At 40.9% G+C, this 22077-nt stretch overlaps 1 protein-coding gene across 1 annotated transcript in view; it reads left to right on the forward strand.

Moving 5' to 3' along the window:
- TMPRSS6 (transmembrane serine protease 6) overlaps nucleotides 1-22077 on the forward strand; it is a 320000-nt gene that overhangs the window by 211040 nt on the left and 86883 nt on the right. Inside the window, exons 14-15 of the mRNA XM_082265211.1 lie at nucleotides 2959-3075; nucleotides 12864-13032. Of these exons, the coding sequence (XP_082121337.1) occupies nucleotides 2959-3075; nucleotides 12864-13032 (286 nt within the window). The remainder of the gene's footprint in view (nucleotides 1-2958; nucleotides 3076-12863; nucleotides 13033-22077) is intronic.

Below are 22077 nucleotides of genomic sequence, written 5' to 3' on the forward strand. Positions count from 1 at the left end.
TTTTTCTTTTAATGCAATTAGTCATGGCAATAGATGTCTATAAAGTTGCCATTTGCAGTGACTCAGTCGATTCAGCATATAGCAGGGACTGAAAGTTGAAAGTACACGTCCAGCTAATGTTACTGCTGCAGTCTAGACACTAGACTAGTCAGTAGAGACTATTAACTCATGTAATTAACACATTTAATGAAATCTGTTTTGAATACCAAAACCCCTTCAAGAATGTTATTAATGAGCAATAAAATATCACAAATCTTAAGTAAATGGACTAAACAACTGAAACGAGCGATCTGCCAATTGCAACATTCATATCTTACCCTTCAATATTTTATGAAAGCTAAGAGCCCCAAAATACAAAGTACACAAGAATGCACACAAAAATGCAAAATAATTCAAATTGGTATACTAGTATAAGTGAACAGTGCTTAACTATACCACTTACAATATACAGGGGATTAGCTTTACAAAAAGTACCCATGTTTTCACCTTCCTCATTAGCATATCTGGCTTGGTGTTCTCTAAATGTAGTCAGAATGGAAGGTTTGTATTATAATCTTGTATGTACCAGTACAGGACTGTGCTGGGAGGCAGATGACATTTGCCTCCTGGGCCAGTTCTAATACTATATTTTGAGCTGTTGGGCAGTAGTATAGAGACTTCACCTTTCGGCTCCATTTACATCTGAGCGTATCGATTTTCTGGCATGTTTCGGGTGTTTTTTTAAGCTTTTTTTGCAGCTTTTTACAAGCTTTTTCTGAAGCGTATTACAAGCATTTTACAGCTTCAGGTGTTTTTGTTTAGCCAATAGAAAGCCCTGGGGGAGGAGAGGGAGAAGAGATTAAGGTTGGAAAGCTGATATTTGAGCATAAAAACGCTTGTAAAACGCTCAAGTCAGGCGTTTCTATTAAACTCTTTGGGGCCAAAAATGCTTGTAATCTGCAAAAAAAAGAAGCTCATGTACTTTTTTGAGAGAAAGGGGTTTTGCTTCAGGCAACAGAACACTCAGATGTGAACAGGGGCAATTAAAATGAATGGGATTTGTATGGTTGAGCGTTTTAGAGCTACAAGCTTCAAGAAAATCGCTCATTAACCACGAGCCAAGGGTGGCTCGTACAAGCAAAACAACCTATGGAAACATTGCTCGCTTGGTGGCAGCAAGGGGGCAAGCGAGCGAGCGCTGCCGGCAGGCGTGCTCCCGCCCCCGATCGTCAGTGGGGAAGCCGATGCGTGTGTCAGACGGCTCCGATTGCCGCCTGACACCTGCGATCGTTCCCCACTTAGAGAGGAGGACAGTCGGCTGTTGTAAACACAGCCTACCATCCTTCTCCATGGAATGGTCATAGAGCCCATGTGATCCTTCTATATAGGATCACATGTCTCTAAGGTCATTTCAGAAGCCACGCCCCCCCACCGTTAGAATCACTACCCTAGGCTCACATTTAACCCCCTGATCACCCACAGGGTTGACCCCATTCCCTGCCAGTGTCATTATTACAGTAATAGTGCATATTTTTAGCACTGATTACTATAGTAATGTCACTGGTGCTCCCAAAAGTGTCATAAATGTCAGTTAGGGGTCCGATCTGTCCGCCGCAATGTCGCAGTCCCGCAAAAAATCGCAGATTGCTGCCATTACTAGTAAAAAAAAAACAATAAAAATGACATAAATCTTTCCTGTAGTTAGTAGACGCAATAACTTTTGCACAAACCAATCAAAATACACCTATTGCCATTTTTTTTACCAAAAATATGTAGCAGAAAACAAATTGGCCTGAAATGTTAAAATTTTGTTTTTTAAATTTTTTTGAGAATGTCATAGTCACATGTCAGAATGTGAAAAAATATTGTTTTTTTTTTTTCAAAATTGTCGCTCTTTTTTTGATTATAGTGCAAAAAATAAAAATCGTACATGTGATCAAATACCACCAAAATAAAGCTCTATTTATGGGGAAAAAAATGACATCAATTTTATTTGGGTACAGTGTTGCACGACCACACAATTGTCCGTTAAAGTAACGCAGTGCCAAATCGCAAAATAGGGCCTGGTCATTAAGGGGGGCAAATCCTTCCAGTCTTAAAGTGGTTAATCAAGGTGGGAGCTGCTGTAAAGACATATGGTGGGCATTATATAGCAACCTGTTCCTTCTTTAGTGCCTGGCGAAAGGAAGCATTCCTGCAATTACTTCTTTGTGGTTCTGCAGTATCATGGGACAGAATAGAAATAACCAAAAAGGAAGCTGATGCTAGAAGATGTAAAAAACAGGTATCATAATAACCTGTTTCAATCAATCAGTGCAACACTATAGCACACTTTGCATGGTAGACTTTATTTAAAGGATAAGTTCACCTTTGTGAAAAAAATAATACCTTTTTTTAGGAGCCTGTAATCACAGGTGCAATCTCAGGCTCCTGCGGACTGTCAATGCAGCTGTCTGCCCATACCTCCTACGGGCAGACAGTTACTGAATGACAGGAAGAATCAACAATCTAGCTAGAACACTCATGAGAGCCCTGGTAGCTCTTTGAGAACTGCAAGCCATCTGCTGAAATGGCTGACAATAGTTGTAGTTCCCCCTTGACCTCTGTGAATGAATGAGGGTGCCAGGTGGGTGAGCTCTGCACTGCCATGTTTTTTTTTAATCGTGACAGCGTGTGAGGGGAGAAGATCCCCTGCCCGCTGTCACAATGTTACATGTTACACCCTGAATACAAGTGTAACATGTTACGAAAGGTGAACATATCCTTTAATTTACAGAAATCTGTCCCCACCACTTGGTTGCATTTGCCCTCCAGGCCAAAGGTTCCCATTTCCCCTGTGCTATGTATTATTTATTCCTTTGAAGGTACTTACTAAAGATATTGAAACAGTTTTGGTTGGATTTCCACTGTAAATTTAGCCGAAATCTGTACGTATAACCCTTCTTCTGAACAACCCTTCTTTTGTTTTTACCCATATAGCTGTTCCCTGTGGTTCCTTCAACTATAAATGTGCAGATGGGACCTGTGTTAAGAAGATTAACCCTGAATGTGACTCAGTCAGGGACTGCCGTGATGGTTCTGATGAAAGGAATTGCAGTAAGGAGTGTGTCTTTCTCTAAAATTATGTAATATCTTGAATTAAACATGTTTGTCACCCCTGTAGGAGCCACTGGATGATGCTACTGGATGATGCTTTTCCTCTGATGCTGCTCTGACCTTGCAAGCTCCCTGTCCCTTCTGACACTCCAGGTTTAGATATGGTTTAGCTAATCAGAGTTCAATAAACGGATCGCAAATAATACATAGCACAAAGTAAAAGGCAATAGGTACACATTTTAGTAACCACAACAGTTTCAAATATTTTAAAGTAACACAAATTGGGTTTGCAACAATATATACAAGAAGGAATCAGCAAAGGTAACTCAAACCAGATAAATATTTGGTAATAGGTAACACAAGCAAAATGTAAGTACCCAGTAGATGTCACTGGTGTTTAAAGAGGGTGCAACACTGGTTGTGGGGGAAGAAAGCCTAGTAAAGCAGCCAACAACTCCCCAGCAGCCACTGGCACAAGGCAAAATAGCCAAGTGAATGAAAGATATATATATATATATATATATATATATATATATATATATATATATATATATATATATATATATATACAAACCTAATTCCAAAAAAGTTGGGACACTGTACAAATTGTGAGTAAAAAAGGAATGGACTAATTTATAAAGCTCACAAACTTATATTTTATTCACAATATAATATAGATAACATATCAAATGTTGAAAGTGAGAGATTTTGAAATGTCTTCCTAAATATTGGCTCATTTTGGATTTCATGAGAGCTACACATTCCAAAAAAGTTGGGACAGGTAGCAATAAGAGGCCGGAGAAGTTAAATGTAAATATAAGGAACAGCAAGAGGACCAATTTGAAACTTATTAGGTCAATTGGCAACATGATTGGGTATAAAAAGAGCCTCTCAGAGTGGCAGTGTCTCTCAGAAGTCAAGATGGGCAGAGGATCACCAATTCCCCCAATGCTGCGGCGAAAAATAGTGGAGCAATATCAGAAAGGAGTTTCTCAGAGAAAAATTGCAAAGAGTTTGAAGTTATCATCATCTACAGTGCATAATATCATCCAAAGATTCAGAGAATCTGGAACAATCTATGTGTGTAAGGGTCAAGGCCAGAAAACCATACTGGATGCCCGTGATCATCGGGCCCTTAGACGGCACTGCATCACATAAAGGAATGCTACTGTAATGGAAATCACAGCATGGGCTCAGCAATACTTCCAGAAAACATTCTTGGTGAACACAATCCACCGTGCCATTCGCCGTTGTCAACTAAAACTCTATAGGCCAAAAAAGAAGCCATATCTAAACATGATCCAGAAGCGCAGGCGTTTTCGCTGGGCCAAGGCTCATTTAAAATGGACTGGGGCAAAGTGGAAAACTGTTCTGTGGTCAGACGAATCAAAATGTAAAGTTCTTTTTGGAATACTGGGATACCATGTCATCCGGACTAAAGAGGACAAGGACAACCCAAGTTGTTATCAGCGCTCAGTTCAGAAGCCTGCATCTCTGATGGTATGGGGTTGCATGAGTGCGTGTGGCATGGGCAGCTTACACATCTGGAAAGACACCATCAATGCTGAAAGGTATATCCAAGTTCTAGAACAACATATTCTCCCATCCAGACGTCATCTCTTTCAGGGAAGACCTTGCATTTTCCAACATGACAATGCCAGACCACATACTGCATCAATTACAACATCATGGCTGCGTAGAAGAAGGATCTGGGTACTGAAATGGCCAGCCTGCAGTCCAGATCTTTCACCCATAGAAAACATTTGGCGCATCATAAAGAGGAAGATGCAACAAAGAAGACCTAAGACTGTTGAGCAACTAAAAGCCTGTATTAGACAAGAATGGGACAACATTCCTATTCCTAAACTTGAGCAACTTGTCTCCTCAGTCCCCAGACGTTTGCAGACTGTTATAAAAAGAAGAGAGAATGCCATACAGTGGTAAACATGGCCTTGTCCCAACTTTTTTGAGATGTGTTGATGCCATGAAATTTAAAATCAACTTATTGTTCCCTTAAAATGATACATTTTCTCAGTTCAAACATTTGATATGTCATCTATGTTGTATGCTGAATAAAATATTGAAATTTGAAAGTTCTACATCATTGCATTCTGTTTTTATTCACAATTTGTACAGTGTCCTAACTTTTTTGGATTTGGGTTTGTATATATATATATATATATATATATCGATAGAGGAGAGGGAGCACCTTTAAATTAGCAGTGAATGTTTTTGTTTAGAAAATAGCCTTAATCCTAAAGCTGTAGATAAGATCTTCTGCTAGCAAGTTGGGGCCCTTCCAGATTTAAAAACACATCAGATCTCAATGGGGAAAAATATAATGCTGGATATCTATACTGATATGGACTGGGTAATGTGTTGGGAATGAAAGGATGCTCAGAGGTGTTCTATTGGATTTGGGTCAGGCGAGCGTGGGGGCCATTTAATGATATCAATCCCTTCATCCTCCAGGAACTGGCTGCATACTCTCGCCACATGAGGCTGGGCATTGCCATGCACCAGGAGAAACCCAGGACCCACTGCACCAGCATAGGGTCTGATAATGGATCCAAGGATTTCACTACGATACTTAATGGCAGCCAGGGTGCCTGTAGAGGTCTGTGCGTCCCTCCATGGATATGCCTCCCCAGACCATCACTGACCCACCACCAAACCAGTCATGCTAAATGATTTTACAGGCAGCATTACATTCTCCACAGCTTCTCATGACCGTTTCACATCAGTCACATGTGTTTAGGATAAACCTGCTCTCATCTGTGAAAATCACAGTGTGCCAGTGGCAGACCTGCCAATTCTGGTATTCAATAACAAATGCAAATCTAGCTCCAGGGTGCCAGGCAGTGAGCACAGGGCCCAGTAAAGGACGCCTGGGCCCTCAAGCCACCCCCATAAATTTTGTTTCTGATTGTTTGGTCAGAGGCATTTACACCAGTGGCCTGCTGGAGGTCATTTTGTAGGGCTCTGGCAGTGCTCATCCTGTTCTTCCTTGCACAAAGGAACAGATACTGGTCCTGGTGATGGGTTAAGGACCTTCTAGGGCCCTTTCCAGCTCTCCTAGTGTAACTGCCTGTCTCCTGAAATCTCCTCCATGCTCTTGAGACTCTGCTGGGAGACCAGGTATTGCCTCATGCTACCAGTAGTGATACTGACCCTAGCCAAATGCAAAACTAGTGAAAAACTGTCAGAAAAGATGAACAGGGAAAAAATGTCAGTGGCCTCCATCTGTAAAACCATTCCTATTTTGGATGTCGGCTCATTGTTGCCCATCTAGTGCACCTGTTGTTACCTTCATTAAAACTAAAGCAGCTGAAACTGAATAACAACCACCTCTGCTACTTAACTAACCAGATCAATATCCCAGGAGTTTAATTGACTTGATGCTATACTCTGATTAAAGTGTTCCTTTAATTTTTTTAACAGTGTATATACATATATACCTGTGTATATACAGTATTTCACAAAAGTGAGTACAAGCCTCACATTTTTCAAAATATTTTATTACATCTTTTCATGGGACAACAATGAAGAAATTACACTTTGCTACAATGTAAAATAGTGAGTGTACAGCTTGTATAACAGTGTAAATTTGCTGTCCCCTCAAAATAACTCAACAAACAGCCTTTAAGGTCTTAACCACTGGCAACAAAAATGAGTACACCCCTAAGTTAAAATGTCCAAATTGGACCCAATTAGCCATTTCCCCTCCCCGGTGTCATATGACTCGTTAGTGTTACAAGGCCTCAGGGGTGAATGGGGAGCAGGTGCGTTATATTTGGTGTTACCACACTCACTCTCTCCTACTGGCCACTGAAAGTTGGCATGGCACCTCATGGCAAAGAACTCTCAGAGGATCTGAAAAAAAGAATTGTTACTCTAAATAATGATGGCCTAGGCTATAAGAAGATTGCCAAGAACCTGAAACTGAGCTGCAGCACGGTGGCCAAGACCATACAGCAGTTTAACAGGACAGGTTCTGCTCAGATCAGGCCTCGCCATAGTCGACCAAAGATGTTGAGTGCACTTGCTCAGTAGAACTAATTAAAAGATAATGGTTCAAAGGACAACCTCCCCCAGCAACATCCTAGATATAGTGGATACTGGGGACAAAGTTAGGAACAAGAAACAGGGAACAAAAACCCATTGGGGATCTAACCCCAACCTAGGTAACCCCTTGCTCTCGTCCTATGGTAGAGGATTTTTAAGGCTCTGGGGTTGTCATAGATAAGTCATGTTTGTATTAAAAAATACATTTTATTAGTATCAAAACAAGAATAGTTTAAAACAATAACCTGTCAATAAAATATTAATATAACCATAATATGGTAACAGAGGGAACTGTAGGCAGTTATAGCAGATGCAGTGTTCAATACAAAAGTGCGTAGTATTTGGTCCAATAGGTTTTGCAGAGCCTAAGCTCCTTTAAATGCTTCTTCAGGGACCGCATAAAGCATACGAAAACTGTTGCCACACACTTTAAGAAAAAACACAAAAAATATACATTAATATAAAGCAAAAAATACATATTTATACATCAATTATATTTTCATCTTCATCCCTTATTAACAATATAATACAATAAGCTTACCCATTTATTTTATTACTGGAGGTGACCGACGTCTCAAACCATGAGCTATGCAGAGCAAACAAATTGCATGAAAACTGCTGCACATCCTCAAAGGCGACACAAGTCCACCAATGGAGATATACCCTTGACGGGCATCAGACTGCACTGGTACTCGCTGGCAGACAACTGTATTGGCTAAGTAGGGACCATACATACAGTCAGGTCCATAAATATTGTGACGTTGACACAATTCTAATATTTTTGGCTCTATACACCACCACAATGGATTTGAAATGAAACAAACAAGATGTGCTTTAACTGCAGACTTTTAGCTTTAATTTGAGGGTATTTACATCCAAACCAGGTGAACGGTGTAGGAATTACAACAGTTTGTATATGTGTCTCCCACTTTTTAAGGGACCAAAAGTAATGGGACAAATTAACAATCATAAATCAAACTTTCACTTTTTTAATACTTGGTTGCAAATCCTTTGCAGTCAATTACTGCCTGAAGTCTGAAACGCATAGACATCACCAGACGCTGGGTTTCATCCCTGGTGATGCTCTGCCAGGCCTCAACTGCAACTGTCTTCAGTTCCTGCTTGTTCTTGGGGCATTTTCCCTTCAGTTTTGTCTTCAGCAAGTGAAATGCATGCTCAATCGGATTCAGGTCAGGTGATTGACTTGGCCATTGCATAACATTCCACTTCTTTCCCTTAAAAAACCCTTTGGTTGCTTTCGCAGTATGCTTCGGTTCATTGTCCATCTGCACTGTGAAGCCCCGTCCAATGAGTTCTGAAGCATTTGGCTGAATATGAGCAGAAAATATTGCCCGAAACACTTCAGAATTCATCCTGCTACTTTTGTCACCAGTCACATCATCAATAAATACAAGAGAACCAGTTCCATTGGCAGCCAAACATGCCCACGCCATGACACTACCACCACCATGCTTCACTGATGAGGTGGTATGCTTTGGATCATGAGCAGTTCCTTTCCTTCTCCATACTCTTCTCTTCCCATCACTCTGGTACAAGTTGATCTTGGTCTCATCTGTCCATAGGATGTTGTTCCAAAACTGTGAAGGCTTTTTTAGATGTTGTTTGGCAAACTCTAATCTGGCCTTCCTGTTTTTGAGGCTCATCAATGGTTTACATCTTGTGGTGAACCCTATGTATTCACTCTGGTGAAGTCTTCTCCTGATTGTTGACTTTGACACACATACGCCTACCTCCTGGAGAGTGTTTTTGATCTGGCCAACTGTTGTAAAGGGTGTTTTCTTCACCAGGGAAAGAATTGTTTAGTCATCCACCACAGTTGTTTTCCATGGTCTCCAGGGTCTTTTGGTGTTGCTGAGCTCACTGGTGCGTTCTTTCTTTTTAAGGATGTTCCAAACAGTTGATTTATGCCTATAAAATGTGTAAATCACATAATAGTGCAAATGTGCATTAATTAATATGTCACCTATCTATCCACTTTATTTGTTTAATTATGCATATTTGCACATTTATATGTGATTACATGTGATTAATGCACATTTGCACTATTATTTGATTTACACATTTTATAGGAACTTTATAAGATTTTCACCTTAGGGTGAAGATGTAATAGCTGAAGTTTTATTAGTTTTTATTAGTTTCACACTTATTGTACATTTGTCACTTTATACCCATTTTGCGCTGTGCATTATCACCTTTGACATTTAAAATACTAGAATTTTTGAACAGCAGCATTTTGGGTGTGTTTCACACATTCATAGCGCAGAGATATTTTTAGGTCTCAGGGTGCCATCAAAGCCCTTAATGTACAGTCCCACCGGAAGTGACAGGGCCATAAGCCGGCCCCTTTCCGTCGCTTCCGTCATGACGGCGTACCCCGGAAGAACCATCGCGGACCACATAACAAAGATGCGGCACTCCGCCGGTCATCCGTACACGTCATCCCTCACCCGGAGACATCATTGGGTGAGTCGGGATGGCAGTGGGGAAGCAATCCCCTCCCCCCCCCAATCCCCGTTTGCACCCGAATGTATGTAACATAGGTAGCAGTCATCAGCCATGCCCCCTGCATTGTTCTCATAGTGGGACCCAGATATCCCCAGCAACAAAACATAATGCAGAAATGCAATCCATACAAAAGCAATACAATTATAAATCAAAAAAAAATCTGCATTTCATATATAATTACAAAATGCAAACAAAATATTTGTGCATGTGGGAAAAAAAAAAAGCAAACCGTTGTGATAAATCCTATATCCGCCCTATCTCAGTTCAATGGGAATGCCCATTCTAAGTAGCACAGACCCTCCTTTTCCCACTTTTCTTCACAGGAATGGTTAAAAGGACAATGCAGTATTTAAGGATTGAATTATCAAAATTTCCTCCTCTGGGATTTTTTGAATTACTTCCAAAACTGAGAAAGAAATCACGTTTGGATCGTAACTGTGATGTAGACCCACATGTTTGCCAATTGGCGTATACAGTAGCCTCACGTCAATGTAGTAAAGGTGGTCCTGTATCCACCGTGCAAATGTGCGTCTCGTCTTGCCGACGTAAATCGATCCACATTTGCACTGCATCAGGTATATCCCTCCCTCAGTCTGACAATCTGTATAAAATTTAGGCTTCAATATTCCTCCCCTGGGGAGAGAAAGGGTGTAACCCTCTCTCATCCATGGGCATTGGTCACAATCCCTGCACCGATAAGTACCCAGATTCTCAGTAGTCCCCCTCCTACAACCCATTTCTCTAGTAGAATAGTGACTATGGACTAGACAATCCCTGATGGATCGTGCTCGTCGATATACTACCTCTGGTTGTTTATGTATTATAGTATGTTTTTTGTGTTTTTTCTTGAAGTGTGTGGCAACAGTTTTCGTATGCTTTATGCGGTCCCTGAAGAAGCATTTAAAGGAGCTTAGACTCTGCAAAACACGTTGGACCAAATACTATGCACTTTTTTTTTGAACACCGTATCTGCTATAACTGCCTGCAGTTCACTCTGTTACCAGATTATGGTTGTATCAATATTTTATTGACAGGTTATTGTTTTAAACTATTCTTGTTTTGATATTAATAAAATATATGTTTTAATACAAACATGACTTATCTATGACAACCCCAGAGCCTTAAAAATCCTCTACCATAGGACGAGAGCAAGGGATTACCTAGGGTGGGGTTAGATCCCCAAAGTGTTTTTGCTCCCTGTTTATCGTTCCTAACTTTGTCTCCAGTATGCACTTGCTCAGCGTCAAATCCAGAGGTTGTCTTTGGGAAATAGATGTATGAGTGCTGCCAGCATTGCTGCAGAGGTTGAAGGGGTCGGGGGTGAGCCCGCCAGTGCTCAGACAATACGCAGCACACTGCAACAAAATGGTCTGCATGGCTGTTGTCTCAGAAGGAAGCCTCTTCTAAAGATGATGCACAAGAAAGCCCACAAACAGTTTTGCTGAAGACAAGCAGACTAAGGACATAGATTACTGGAACCATGCCCAGTGGTCTGATGAGATCAAGATAAACTTAGTTGGCTCAGATGGTGTCAAGCGTGGGTAGCGGCAACCAGATGAGGAGTACAAGGACAAGTGTGTCCTTCCTACAGTCAAGCATGGTGGTGCATAAAATATTTACAATTTGCATTTTTATGACAGCAATTTTTACCTTCAAGGTTTGCTGAATCAGTAAATATTTTAAATTGAACTCACCAGTCCAGCCGCAGGATTCTATTTAGAAACAGGAATCCAATCTTTACCCATCACAGCGAGCTTTGCCATGGCAACCTTCAAGGACTGGGTCCCCCCATGGCCTTGGACCTGTAGAGCGCCCTGCATGGAGCGCCTTTGGGGTTTGGTATTCCAAGGGTCCGTATCCCCAGGTCCAGCGCCTAAAAAGGACAGCATTACAGGCAAAACCTTGTATCTGCTTCCTGAGGCTCAGTTACCATCTTTTAAGTCCATTGACTGTTTAGGATGGATCTTATAGCTAACCCCTTATATTCAGTGATCTTTGATCAGGGTATGTAGCATATTCTTCTGTCTTCACTTTGAAGAGAAAATGTGGAGAGTCTCTCCACAGTGACCATTATCTTTAGACACTGGCGAAAAAACTGAGGCACTTCCTGTGTGGGGGTGGTTATATAGGGGTTCATCAATTTTGATTGGTTGCCAGTGTACTTCACCTAAAGGTGGCTATATAACCCATATGTTGTGATTTATGGCTCTGTGTCCTGTGATGTACGAAAAGAAATTCAGCATTCTGACCACCAAAGTAGGGAGCCATGTTTATTCTTGCTTACCACAAATGTAAGGGCCATTTTTCCCACTAACAAACAATCTTAGAGGCATTCAAAATTTCCCTTATGTTGGTGGTCATTGAAAAAAGAATGCGCTTTGCATTAGTAGTCAGTGGAACAATACTCCTTACATTGTTGGTCAGTGGGATACATGCCCCTTTCATTGGTGTTCGGTAGAGTAAAAAATGTCCTTTACATTGGTAGTCAGTGGACAAAAAAAAAAAAGCATGCCTTTTACATTGATGGCCAGTAAAAAAAATGCCCTTCCATTGATGGTCATTGGGCAAAAAAGTGCTTCCTACATTGGTGATCAGTGGGAGAAAGAATGTCCTTTACATTAGTGGTCAGTGAAAAAAAGAATGTTCCTTACATTGGTGGCCAGTGGGAAAAAATGAAATATTAGGCTGTTGGGTGAAATAGCAGTGCCTGCACTCATACTGTAATACTCTGACACTAACTGTATGTTAGGTCGAGCACTTGAGGTTCATCTCTGGTACAGGTAGTGCTACTGTTTGGTCATATTGTAAAGCTGAGCCCGGATATGAAAACTATTTGAGGAGGTAGTGGGAGCCCATATAGTGGTGTAATTTCTGCATCCAATATTGAATTCACATTTAGAACTGGCCATGTTGTCCTCCAGTAACACTCACAGGTAGGACTAGGAGTCTTCCCAGATTATTTCACTAAATTAAATAGTTAATATAGAGTTATACTGTAAAAAAAAAACATATATACTGTATATATATATATATATATATATTTTTTTTTAGTTGCTGGTGCTATATGATCCAACTTATTACAATATAAATGATCTCTTTGTCAACCTCTGTCACCCTTGTATACCCCCTATACCCCCTCACAATTTTATTTTTTAATTTCTTAATATTAATAAAACTTGTCCTTATTTCTCACAAAGATTGTGGTGTTCAAGGACTTCAAAATCGCATTATTGGAGGAACCCTGGCTCTAGAAGGAGAATGGCCTTGGCAAGCCAGTCTACAGATGCATGGAGATCACAAATGTGGTGGGACCTTGGTGGCTGATAGGTGGATTCTGACTGCGGCTCACTGCTTTGCAATGGATGGGTAATGATGATAAATGGGGCAGGGTGTAAAATGCATCTAAACTCTTTAAATGTTAGCAGGGTTAGCAGGACAAGACCTAAACGGTAACAATGCAAATGTAGAAACCAATAGTGAAATAATGAGTAGGTATGCACAAGGTTATAAATCTAACCTACTTCCAGCCTTCTCAAGATAAAAAAAAAAGAACCTCAAAACATTTTGCACTGGTCTAGCTTTTCATTGCTTTATTTCTGCTTCTGTCACTTCAATGTTGTCACCAGGACAGATAGCAGTGGAGGGAAGTTTCCCCAGCAAAGCCTCATACTGGAAAAAAAAACCTGACAAGGGTACTAACCTTCCCTTAAGCGGAACTTTACCCATACCAACTTTAAAAAAAGAATGTTCTTTAGCAAGGAACATACATTCCATATTAATAATTGTGCTACCAAAATTATCCTGTGCTGTAAATTGCCTCCAGCATTTTTTTGCCAGAGGCTGCCATTTTGCTGAAGCCCATAGCCCCTGAAGAACAGTAAATCATAAAGCTGAAATCAACCCATTGATTTAACGGTTTCAAAAAACAGTTACATTCCTGAAATGCTGGGATTTCTAACTATCACATTTGCTTGTGCCCTAAACCAAACTGTCAAACCATCAAATAGCTGGTGTCATAACCGTTCACATGTGTAGCAACATGGCAGTTGCAGATCAAACACAGGCAGCTTTATTGGCTTTAAAGGATAGGAGGATTTTATGGCTGTTAACAATTCGAATTCTACAAACTTGGCACCATGCCTCAAAATATAGTGCAACTGAGCATGTGCAAAGCAGGGTGAGTGTATTACTGGATTTTAAACAGTATAGACACTTATTTTTAGTTTTCAATGATTTTTATTGGGTTTTTTCTTTTCGGAATCAATCATTAACAAAATGTAACAGAACATAATAGATGTAGTACAAAAACAATCAAGGTTGCATGACATGTAAAACTTGGCAAAGGAAGTAAATAAAACATTTTGCTATTCACAAAGCTAACCATGGATATAATTTACATAGTCATGAAGATTCAAAACCAGGTGCACCCGACGATCATTCTGTCGGTTGTCACCTGGATGCCCTGGAAGTGTGTGGAGCACCCCCCTCCCCACCGGATCAAAAGAACTCCACAGGGTCCAGAGGTAGGAGGTGAGCACCCCAACTGAAGTTACAGTGGGGTGTAACATCCCCCGATCATAACACGGTTGAACAACTGAAAGAGAAAGAAAAAAGAATAGGAGGAAAAGGCAGTGAAAAGGGAAGTCACCAGAAAGGAATAGGGGAAAAGGGAGAGAAGAGTAGTCCAAGAGTGCTACAGGTGCTGCTATATTAGAGTGGCCTAGAAAACGTCAAGCTACAATGGAGCTGTAAGATATTGAATCCAGGGTTCCCACGTTTTATCAAATAGGGCTCTTTTGTCCAAGAGGGTTGCAGAGAGGCGTTCATTAAGCATGATCCAAGTCAACTTGTGCTTCACAAGATCAAATGGAATGGTCGGCGACTTCCACGATCTGGCAATCGCCAGTCTGGGCGCGGTAAAAATAAATGGTACCAGTTTTCTAGCTTGGTTCGGCACACTCACGAAGGAGTGTCCAAGTAGGGCGTGTTCAGGGGATTTGGGTAAATTAACTTGCGTAAGTGAATATATAAAATTATAAAACCGAATCCAGAATCGCTTTACCTTTAGGCAAGTCCACCATGTGTGTAAAACTGTACCCTGCATGCCACATCCCCTAAAGCAGGTGGAAGAGGCCCCTTCACACATGCTGCGACTCTTGTCTCGACCATGTACCATCGCATCAAAACCTTATAATTGGCCTCTATTAAGGAAGTATTTATTTATGATCTGGAAACACGTTGGGCCATCTGAAACCAACCCTCAAGATCGTGGGCTGTATGGAGGTCCTGTAGACACTTATTTTTAATGTTTTACATAACTATACCTGCAAAAGTGGCCAACCTGAAGTGATGTAGCAGGACTTCATTTTCTGACTAAGGTTCCACTTTAACTTTAAACTAGCAAAAAATGTTGTTTGTATTTGATGGAGCTACTGGAGACTAGACTGCCTGTATCACAGAAAACAATGTGATAAGAATGGAAGCCTACTGAAAACGTTCTTCTCTCAATGAAGACCTAAACATACTGTATATCAGGTTTACACTTTTGAAAATCCTAAGGCTCCATGCACACTGGGCTTAAAAAAAACATCAGTTCCCTTGGCAGAAAAAAAAACCTAATATAGAGCATTTTTGTACACAGTTTAAGTGAGTTTAGAAGAGAAGAGAGGAATGCAAACCAGAAGGATTTTTTTTCCTGCCTGTAAACGTTGAGCTCAAAATATGCCTCTAATCCCCCTAATGTGCATGGACACATAGGATTGCATTGAGCTGCTTCTACAGGCAAAACACAAAATTCCTGTAGAAGCAGCACTTTTCAAGCCAGTGTGCATAACCCCTAAATGTACCAACCCTATAGGGACTGCCAAGGTATCAAACAGGTCACTAGGCTTACCAGGGTCACAAAAACATGGATATAATTTTTGACTTTTAAATTTAAAAATATTTGCATTGTATGCTGCATATTGTGATCCTATGATGAGCCTTCACCATAGTTTCATTTTGGTCACAACATTAACTAGTCAGATTTTAGGCAGTTTGTGTGTAAGGTTTCTAAAAGTTTTACTTGTAAGAAATGCACAGGTTGGAGGGTTGGAGCTCATATGAAATTAACAACTTCCCACCCATAGGATGTACCTGTACATCCTCAGTTTTCAGTGGTTATACCGGGGCCATGGCTGCAGTTGCAGTCATGACCCCAGTATTTTTAGTTGGCGATACTCTTTCATGTAAAAGCAATCCTAGCAGCTAAATAGCCACTGGATTGCCCCCCCCCCCTCCCTTCAGCCCCCTTTTCAGGCTCTCCCATTCCACCAGGGAGCCCAGAACAAAAGCCGTACGTAGAGCCATAGATATGGCCAAGGACTGGAAGCTCTGGAACCTTGCTCTCTATGGTCTAAAATACCAGAAGCAACAAGGATCTTGTTACTTCCAGTTTTGCTCCGATGTAAACAAGCCATTACTGGCTTGTGAAAGCATCTGATCAAACCAATCTTGGTTTGATCAGATGCTTTTAAGGGCAGATGAGAGATCTAGGGTCTAATAGACTCCAGATGTCTCAGTAAAGAAAACCTGTCACTGCCCCAGCTATCACAAGGGGTATTGTGCATACCTTTGATAATAAAAAGTGGTAAAAAAAAATTGAGACAGTGTAAATGTATAGCACTGATCAGGGCCGCTGATAGGGGGGGACCACCAGCCCTCTTGTAGGGGGCCCTAGCACACAGGGGGGGCCCACACAGAGAGGGGGATTAGTGATGGACAACAATTACAGAAATCTTCCTCCAGCACCTGAATCTGATCTGTCCCTCTCCCTGCTATCAGCTTTTATCTGTTGAGAAAGAGACAGTTGTCCCTCACTAATCCCCCTCCCTTGTGTGGCCCCCCCTCCCAGCACTTATCTCTGCTCAGGAGTTTATTTGTAAATTGTAACTTTGTTTCTCTCTCTCTCTGTCTCTCTGATCACTGAGCTCCAACTGCCCAGCCTGTATATTTTTCTCATCTCATCTTCTTTTTTATTTAACATATTTTTTTTTTTTTAGATTTAGCAGGAATTATGCGAGTTATGTTATATTTGTGTCTGATAATAGTGATTTTGTTGTAATTTTAGCTAAATATATCTTTAATATTTTCTTGAGGGATACCGATTTCTAACAGCAGCCCTGGCACTGATTACTGTAGTAATGTCACTGGTAACCCCAAAAGTGTCAAAAATGTCAGTCAAGGGTCTGATCTGTCCGCCGCAATGTCGCAGTCCCGCAAAAAAAATCGCAGATCACCGCCATTACGCGTTAAGAAAAAAAACAACAAAAATGACAAAAATCTTTCCCTTAGTTAGTAAACGCAATAACTTTTGCGCAAACCAATAAAAAAACGCTTTTTGCGATTTTTTTTTACCAAACATATATCAAAAATTTAGATTTTTACATTTTTTGGGGGGGGAATTTCATATGAAAAAATGTGAAAAATATTGTTATTTTTGCAAAATTGACGCTCTTTTTTTGTTTATACTGTAGCACAAAAAGTAAAAATCGCACAGGTGATCAAATACCACCAAAAGAAAGCTCTGTTTGTGGGGAAAAAAAGGACGTCAAATTCGTTTAGGTACAGTGTCGCACGACCGCGCAATTGTCCGTTAAAGTTATGCAGTGCCGAATCGCAAAATAGGCCCTGGTCAGGAAGGGGGTAAAATCTTCCGGGGCTTAAGTGGTTAAAATGTTGCCTTTGGAGATTTTTAGGTACCATGGTTTGTTGCCATTCCACAGACACAGTTTTAAAACATGACACATTTGATATCTCTTTACTTGGCGTAACATCATCTTTTATATTTTACCAAACAATTGGGTATAATATTGTGTTTCTGTGCATTAAAGTGTACTTTTTCCAAAAGAAATTGCGTTTGAAAAACAGCTGCACAAATACTATGTGACATTAAAAGTTGCAACACTCACCATTTTATTCTTGAGGGCCTCTGCTTAAAATAATTTATAATGCTTGGGGGTTCTAAGTAATTTTCCAGCAAAAAAAAAATGCTGATTTTTACATGCAAGGTAGAAATGTCAGAATTAGCCAGGGGGGTCAGGTAGTTAAAGTTGAGCTATGAGCTTTGCCCATGAAAAATTATATGTACATTCTGTGGTCGCCAGCCACTTACCCTTTCAATCCAAATGACTTAAAACCAAAGACCATTGAAAAAAAAAAAAATTACTTACCTGGGGCCAAGCTTCTAACACTTCCAGGAGTCGAGGTTGACACCAACATGCCCAGAGCTGGACACTCAAAATCCTATAAGAATGCACTTTGGCCCATTGCATTGTGGGCATTCTCATAAAATATTGAGCTCTCTGCCATGGGGTAGGGCATGGTCACATCACCTACTCTTCACAAAAGTGCCATAAACCTGTGAGGATAGTACTACATTAAAAGCAATATAGAGTATAGAGGAATTCTCCATTAACCACTTTAGCCCCAAGCCTATTTTTGACACTTTTTGTTTACAAGTTAAAACCAGTCTTTTTTTGCTAGAAAACTACTTAAAACCCCCAAACATTATATATATATTTTTTTTAGCAAAGACTCTGGAGAATAAAATGCAATATTTTTTGTCACGCGGTATTTGCGCAGCGGTCTTTCAAACGCCATTTTTTTGGAAAAAATTACGAAAAACCACATTTCACCTCATTTAAAAAAACTAACCAGTAAACTTAGCCCATTTGTTATATATTGTGAAAGATGATGTCACGCCGAGTAAATAGATACCCAACATTTTACGGTTTAAAATTGCGCACACCCGCGGAATGGCGACAAACTACGGTCAATAAAAATCTCCATAGGCGACGCTTTAAAAAATTTTAATGGTTACCAGTTTAGAGTTAGAGTGTAGCTCTTTTTTTTTTTAATGATTGCACATGCTCTGGCAATCGTGGCAATACCTCACATGTGTTGTTTGAACAGCGATTTCATTTGCAGCACGACTTCAGTATACGTTTTCTTTCGTGCGCGAGCTAACGGCGACGAGGGCGGCTATATATTTTTTATTTTTTTCCTATTTATTTATTTATTTTTTTAATTTTAACACAGGTTTAAAAAAAAAAAAAAAATCTGATCACTTTTATTGCTGTCACAAGCAATGTAAACATCCCTTGTGACAGCAATATTCAGTGACAGGTACTCTTTATGGAGGGATCGAGGGTCTAAAAGACCCTAGACCCCTCCACTACACTTCCATGTATTCAAAACGCCAAAAACTGCATTTTTTAATACATTCACTTTTTAACCGCTTGCCGACTGCTCACAGTATATTTACTGCGGCAGTCAGCCCCTCACAGGCAGAGTGACGTAGGTCTACGTCGCTCGCCTGTGAGGCTCTGGGGAGCGAGCGTGCGCCCGCGGAGGCGCGCTCCCGCTCCCGCGCGGTCACGGACCCCCCCGCGCGTGTGACCAGCGGACCCGATGTCCGCCGGTCACTCGGCGATCGGCGGGAGAGGGAGAATGTCAGGCAGCTTGTGTAAACAAGCCACCTGTCATTCTCCTCGGTGTAAAGACACTGATCACACGGATCTACTATGTAGATCCATTGATCAGTGTCCTTACAGCTCAAGCCACAGCCAATCACAGTAGAAAGCACGCCCCTAGGGACACACACAGCCCCTCCCTCCCAAATAAAGTTAACCCCTTCACTACCAGTGTATTTTTACAGTAACAGTGCATATATATAGCACTGATTACTGTAGAAATGTCACTGGTAACCCCAAAAGTGTCAAAAATGTCAGTCAAGGGTCCGATCTGTCCGCCGCAATGTTGCAGTACTGCAAAAAAAATCGCAGATCGCCGCCATTACACGTTAAAAAAAAAAACAACAAAAATGACAAAAATCTTTCCCTTTGTTAGTAAACGCGATAACTTTTGCGCAAACCAATCAAAATACGCTTTTTGCGATTTTTTTTACCAAACATATGTAGCATAAAACAAATTGGCTGAAAATTTAAAAAAATTTTGATTTTTACATTTTTTTGGGGGGAATTTCATATAAAAAAATTTGAAAAATATTGTTATTTTTGCAAAATGTACGCTCTTTTTTTGTTTATAGCGCAAAAAGTAAAAATCGAACGGGTGATCAAATACCACCAAAAGAAAGCTCTGTTTGTGGGAAAAAAAGGACGTCAAATTCGTTTAGGTACAGCGTCGCACGACCGCGCAATTGTCCGTTAAAGTCATGCAGTGCCGAATCGCAAAATACCCCCTGGTCCTTTAGCAGGAAAATCCTCCGGGTCTTAAGTGGTTAAAACTGCCGCCTTTAGCAGCCGAGTAACCCGGATGTGACGTCATGGACGCCGCCTCCGGGTTAAGTCATCAGAGACCCGATCAAAGCCACTTCCAGCTTTGATCGGGACTCCATCCAGCCGGCGGATGCACCGGCTGGTTGCTCGGGTCACCCGGTGGGATGGAAGACCCGGACAGAGCCACGGAAGGCAGCAGGAGGGGGGGACATCCCCTCCCGCTCGCCGGGGTAACAATCGAGCGGCTCCCAAGCCACATCGGTTGTTACCGCCGGAAAGCCGACCGCCGGCTCTAAAAAACGGTACTGGGATGATGCTTCTAGCTAGAGGCATCACCCCGGTACAGCCACGCAAAGTCAGCCGACGTAGGTCTACGTGGCTGGTCGTAAAGTGGTTAATTGGTTGTATATTGTATTTTCAGAAGTTGCATTTAAAGTAAACATGTGAGGATAGAAATATGGCAGTTGCCACTACTGACTTGTTTTTATAATATTTTGATTTCATGGCTGTTACTTGATCCTTTGGTACCTACTGTGTTACCGTGGGCTGTCACATGATCCTGGCTTTGGTACATATTGTGTGTCCCCAACCTGAAACAAACATGCAACCAATAACATCTGAAATGTAAAGAGTTTCCATTCTATTACACAGGTTTACTTTAAAGCAATAGCATGAATTGATAAAGTCATAAAACTGCATTATTTGTCATAACAGTTGTTTTTTATAGTGGTAGTAGTATTTGCTGTACAAAAATGATTGTTTTGGCAAATAACTTATACAATGTAACTTGTAAATATATTCCTTAAAAAGGGTGCAGTGCTTTACACTATGTGTTGTTGCCATCTGTGCTTGTGCCAAAATAAAATACATACACTCCTGCCCATATAAATGTTATATACACCACCTATAATTAAATCATACAACAAAATGGGTTCTATTTATAAAACATTCGCTCGATGAATGTCACACATATTAGTGCATGATGCATGATTTTTCCATGTATTTTCAGTAATAGATTAAAGTAGAGCCAAAGGCAAACATTTTGAATAAAGTACGAGAGGATTATAAGCCATCATTTTTTTTTTGGTATGTGCCCCATTGGGGGATTTCCCTTTACTTCCTACCAAAAGCCAGCATAGGAAGTGAGAGGTAATCCCTCTAAAGCATGGGTGTATAGAGAAATTGTCTTGGGCCGCATATAAAATATATACTATAGTTAAGGTATATAAGTAATAAAACGCCGCCGCGCCCTTCCCGTGCTGCCGCGCCTACTGCCCCCCCCCCAAACTAATTTAACACAACTAGTGGATGATCCCCTTTGGCTGCCTCTGTAGCCATGCCCCCGACTCGACTTCCTTCCTCCCCAGCAAAAATAAATAAAATTGTCAGGGGGCAGTGGGCCGCATTGCCTGAGGTTCTGGGCCGCATGCCTGCTCTAAAGTAAGGTTGTCACCTGGGTCTGCAGAACTAGTGTCCCCATTGGAAGATTTCCCTTCTATTTCTGTTCTGGGGACATCTTAGTTTTTTTGTTCTTTTTTTCTCTTTAATTTCACTCTTAGAGATAATGGTGATCAGTACGAATAGAGAGGGTGAATCTCCCTAACTGGCATAGACAGCAATAAAAACTTAACAGGGGGTCTAATCCCTCTCCACTCCACTATTAAAAAAAAAAAAAGTTTTGCCTATAGCTATACATTAATTTTTATGAATGCCCTCTCCATCAAGTGGCCAAAATGCAGTTTATTTTCCCAAAGAAAGCAGTATTAGCCACTTGCCGACCAGCTGCCTTAGTTATACGGCGGCAGGTCGGCTCTGTTACGTTTCAGGATCCCACTCTCTCCTTAGTGCAGTACTTGTATTTTATTCGGCCATATAAGACAAAAAAAAGTGCTTTCTGTCAAAGCAGATTTATTGTAACAAGGAATAAAATGAGCTCACTCACATTGAGCAGCACTACAAGCCATGCCAGCTATGTACAGCATGCAACGATATCCATTGGCTAGCAGCCCTCTGTTCGGTAATGGTCGTAGGGTAAAGTCAACTGGCCTGCTTGTAGTGCTGCTCAATGTGAGTGAGCTGAAAAACTGAAAAAACAGGTGCTCAAGTAATCCACCACCAGTATTCACTAGCAGCT

The sequence above is a fragment of the Pelophylax lessonae genome (assembly GCF_965119305.1).
Source record: "Pelophylax lessonae genome assembly, chromosome: 8".
Taxonomy (NCBI): domain Eukaryota; kingdom Metazoa; phylum Chordata; class Amphibia; order Anura; family Ranidae; genus Pelophylax; species Pelophylax lessonae.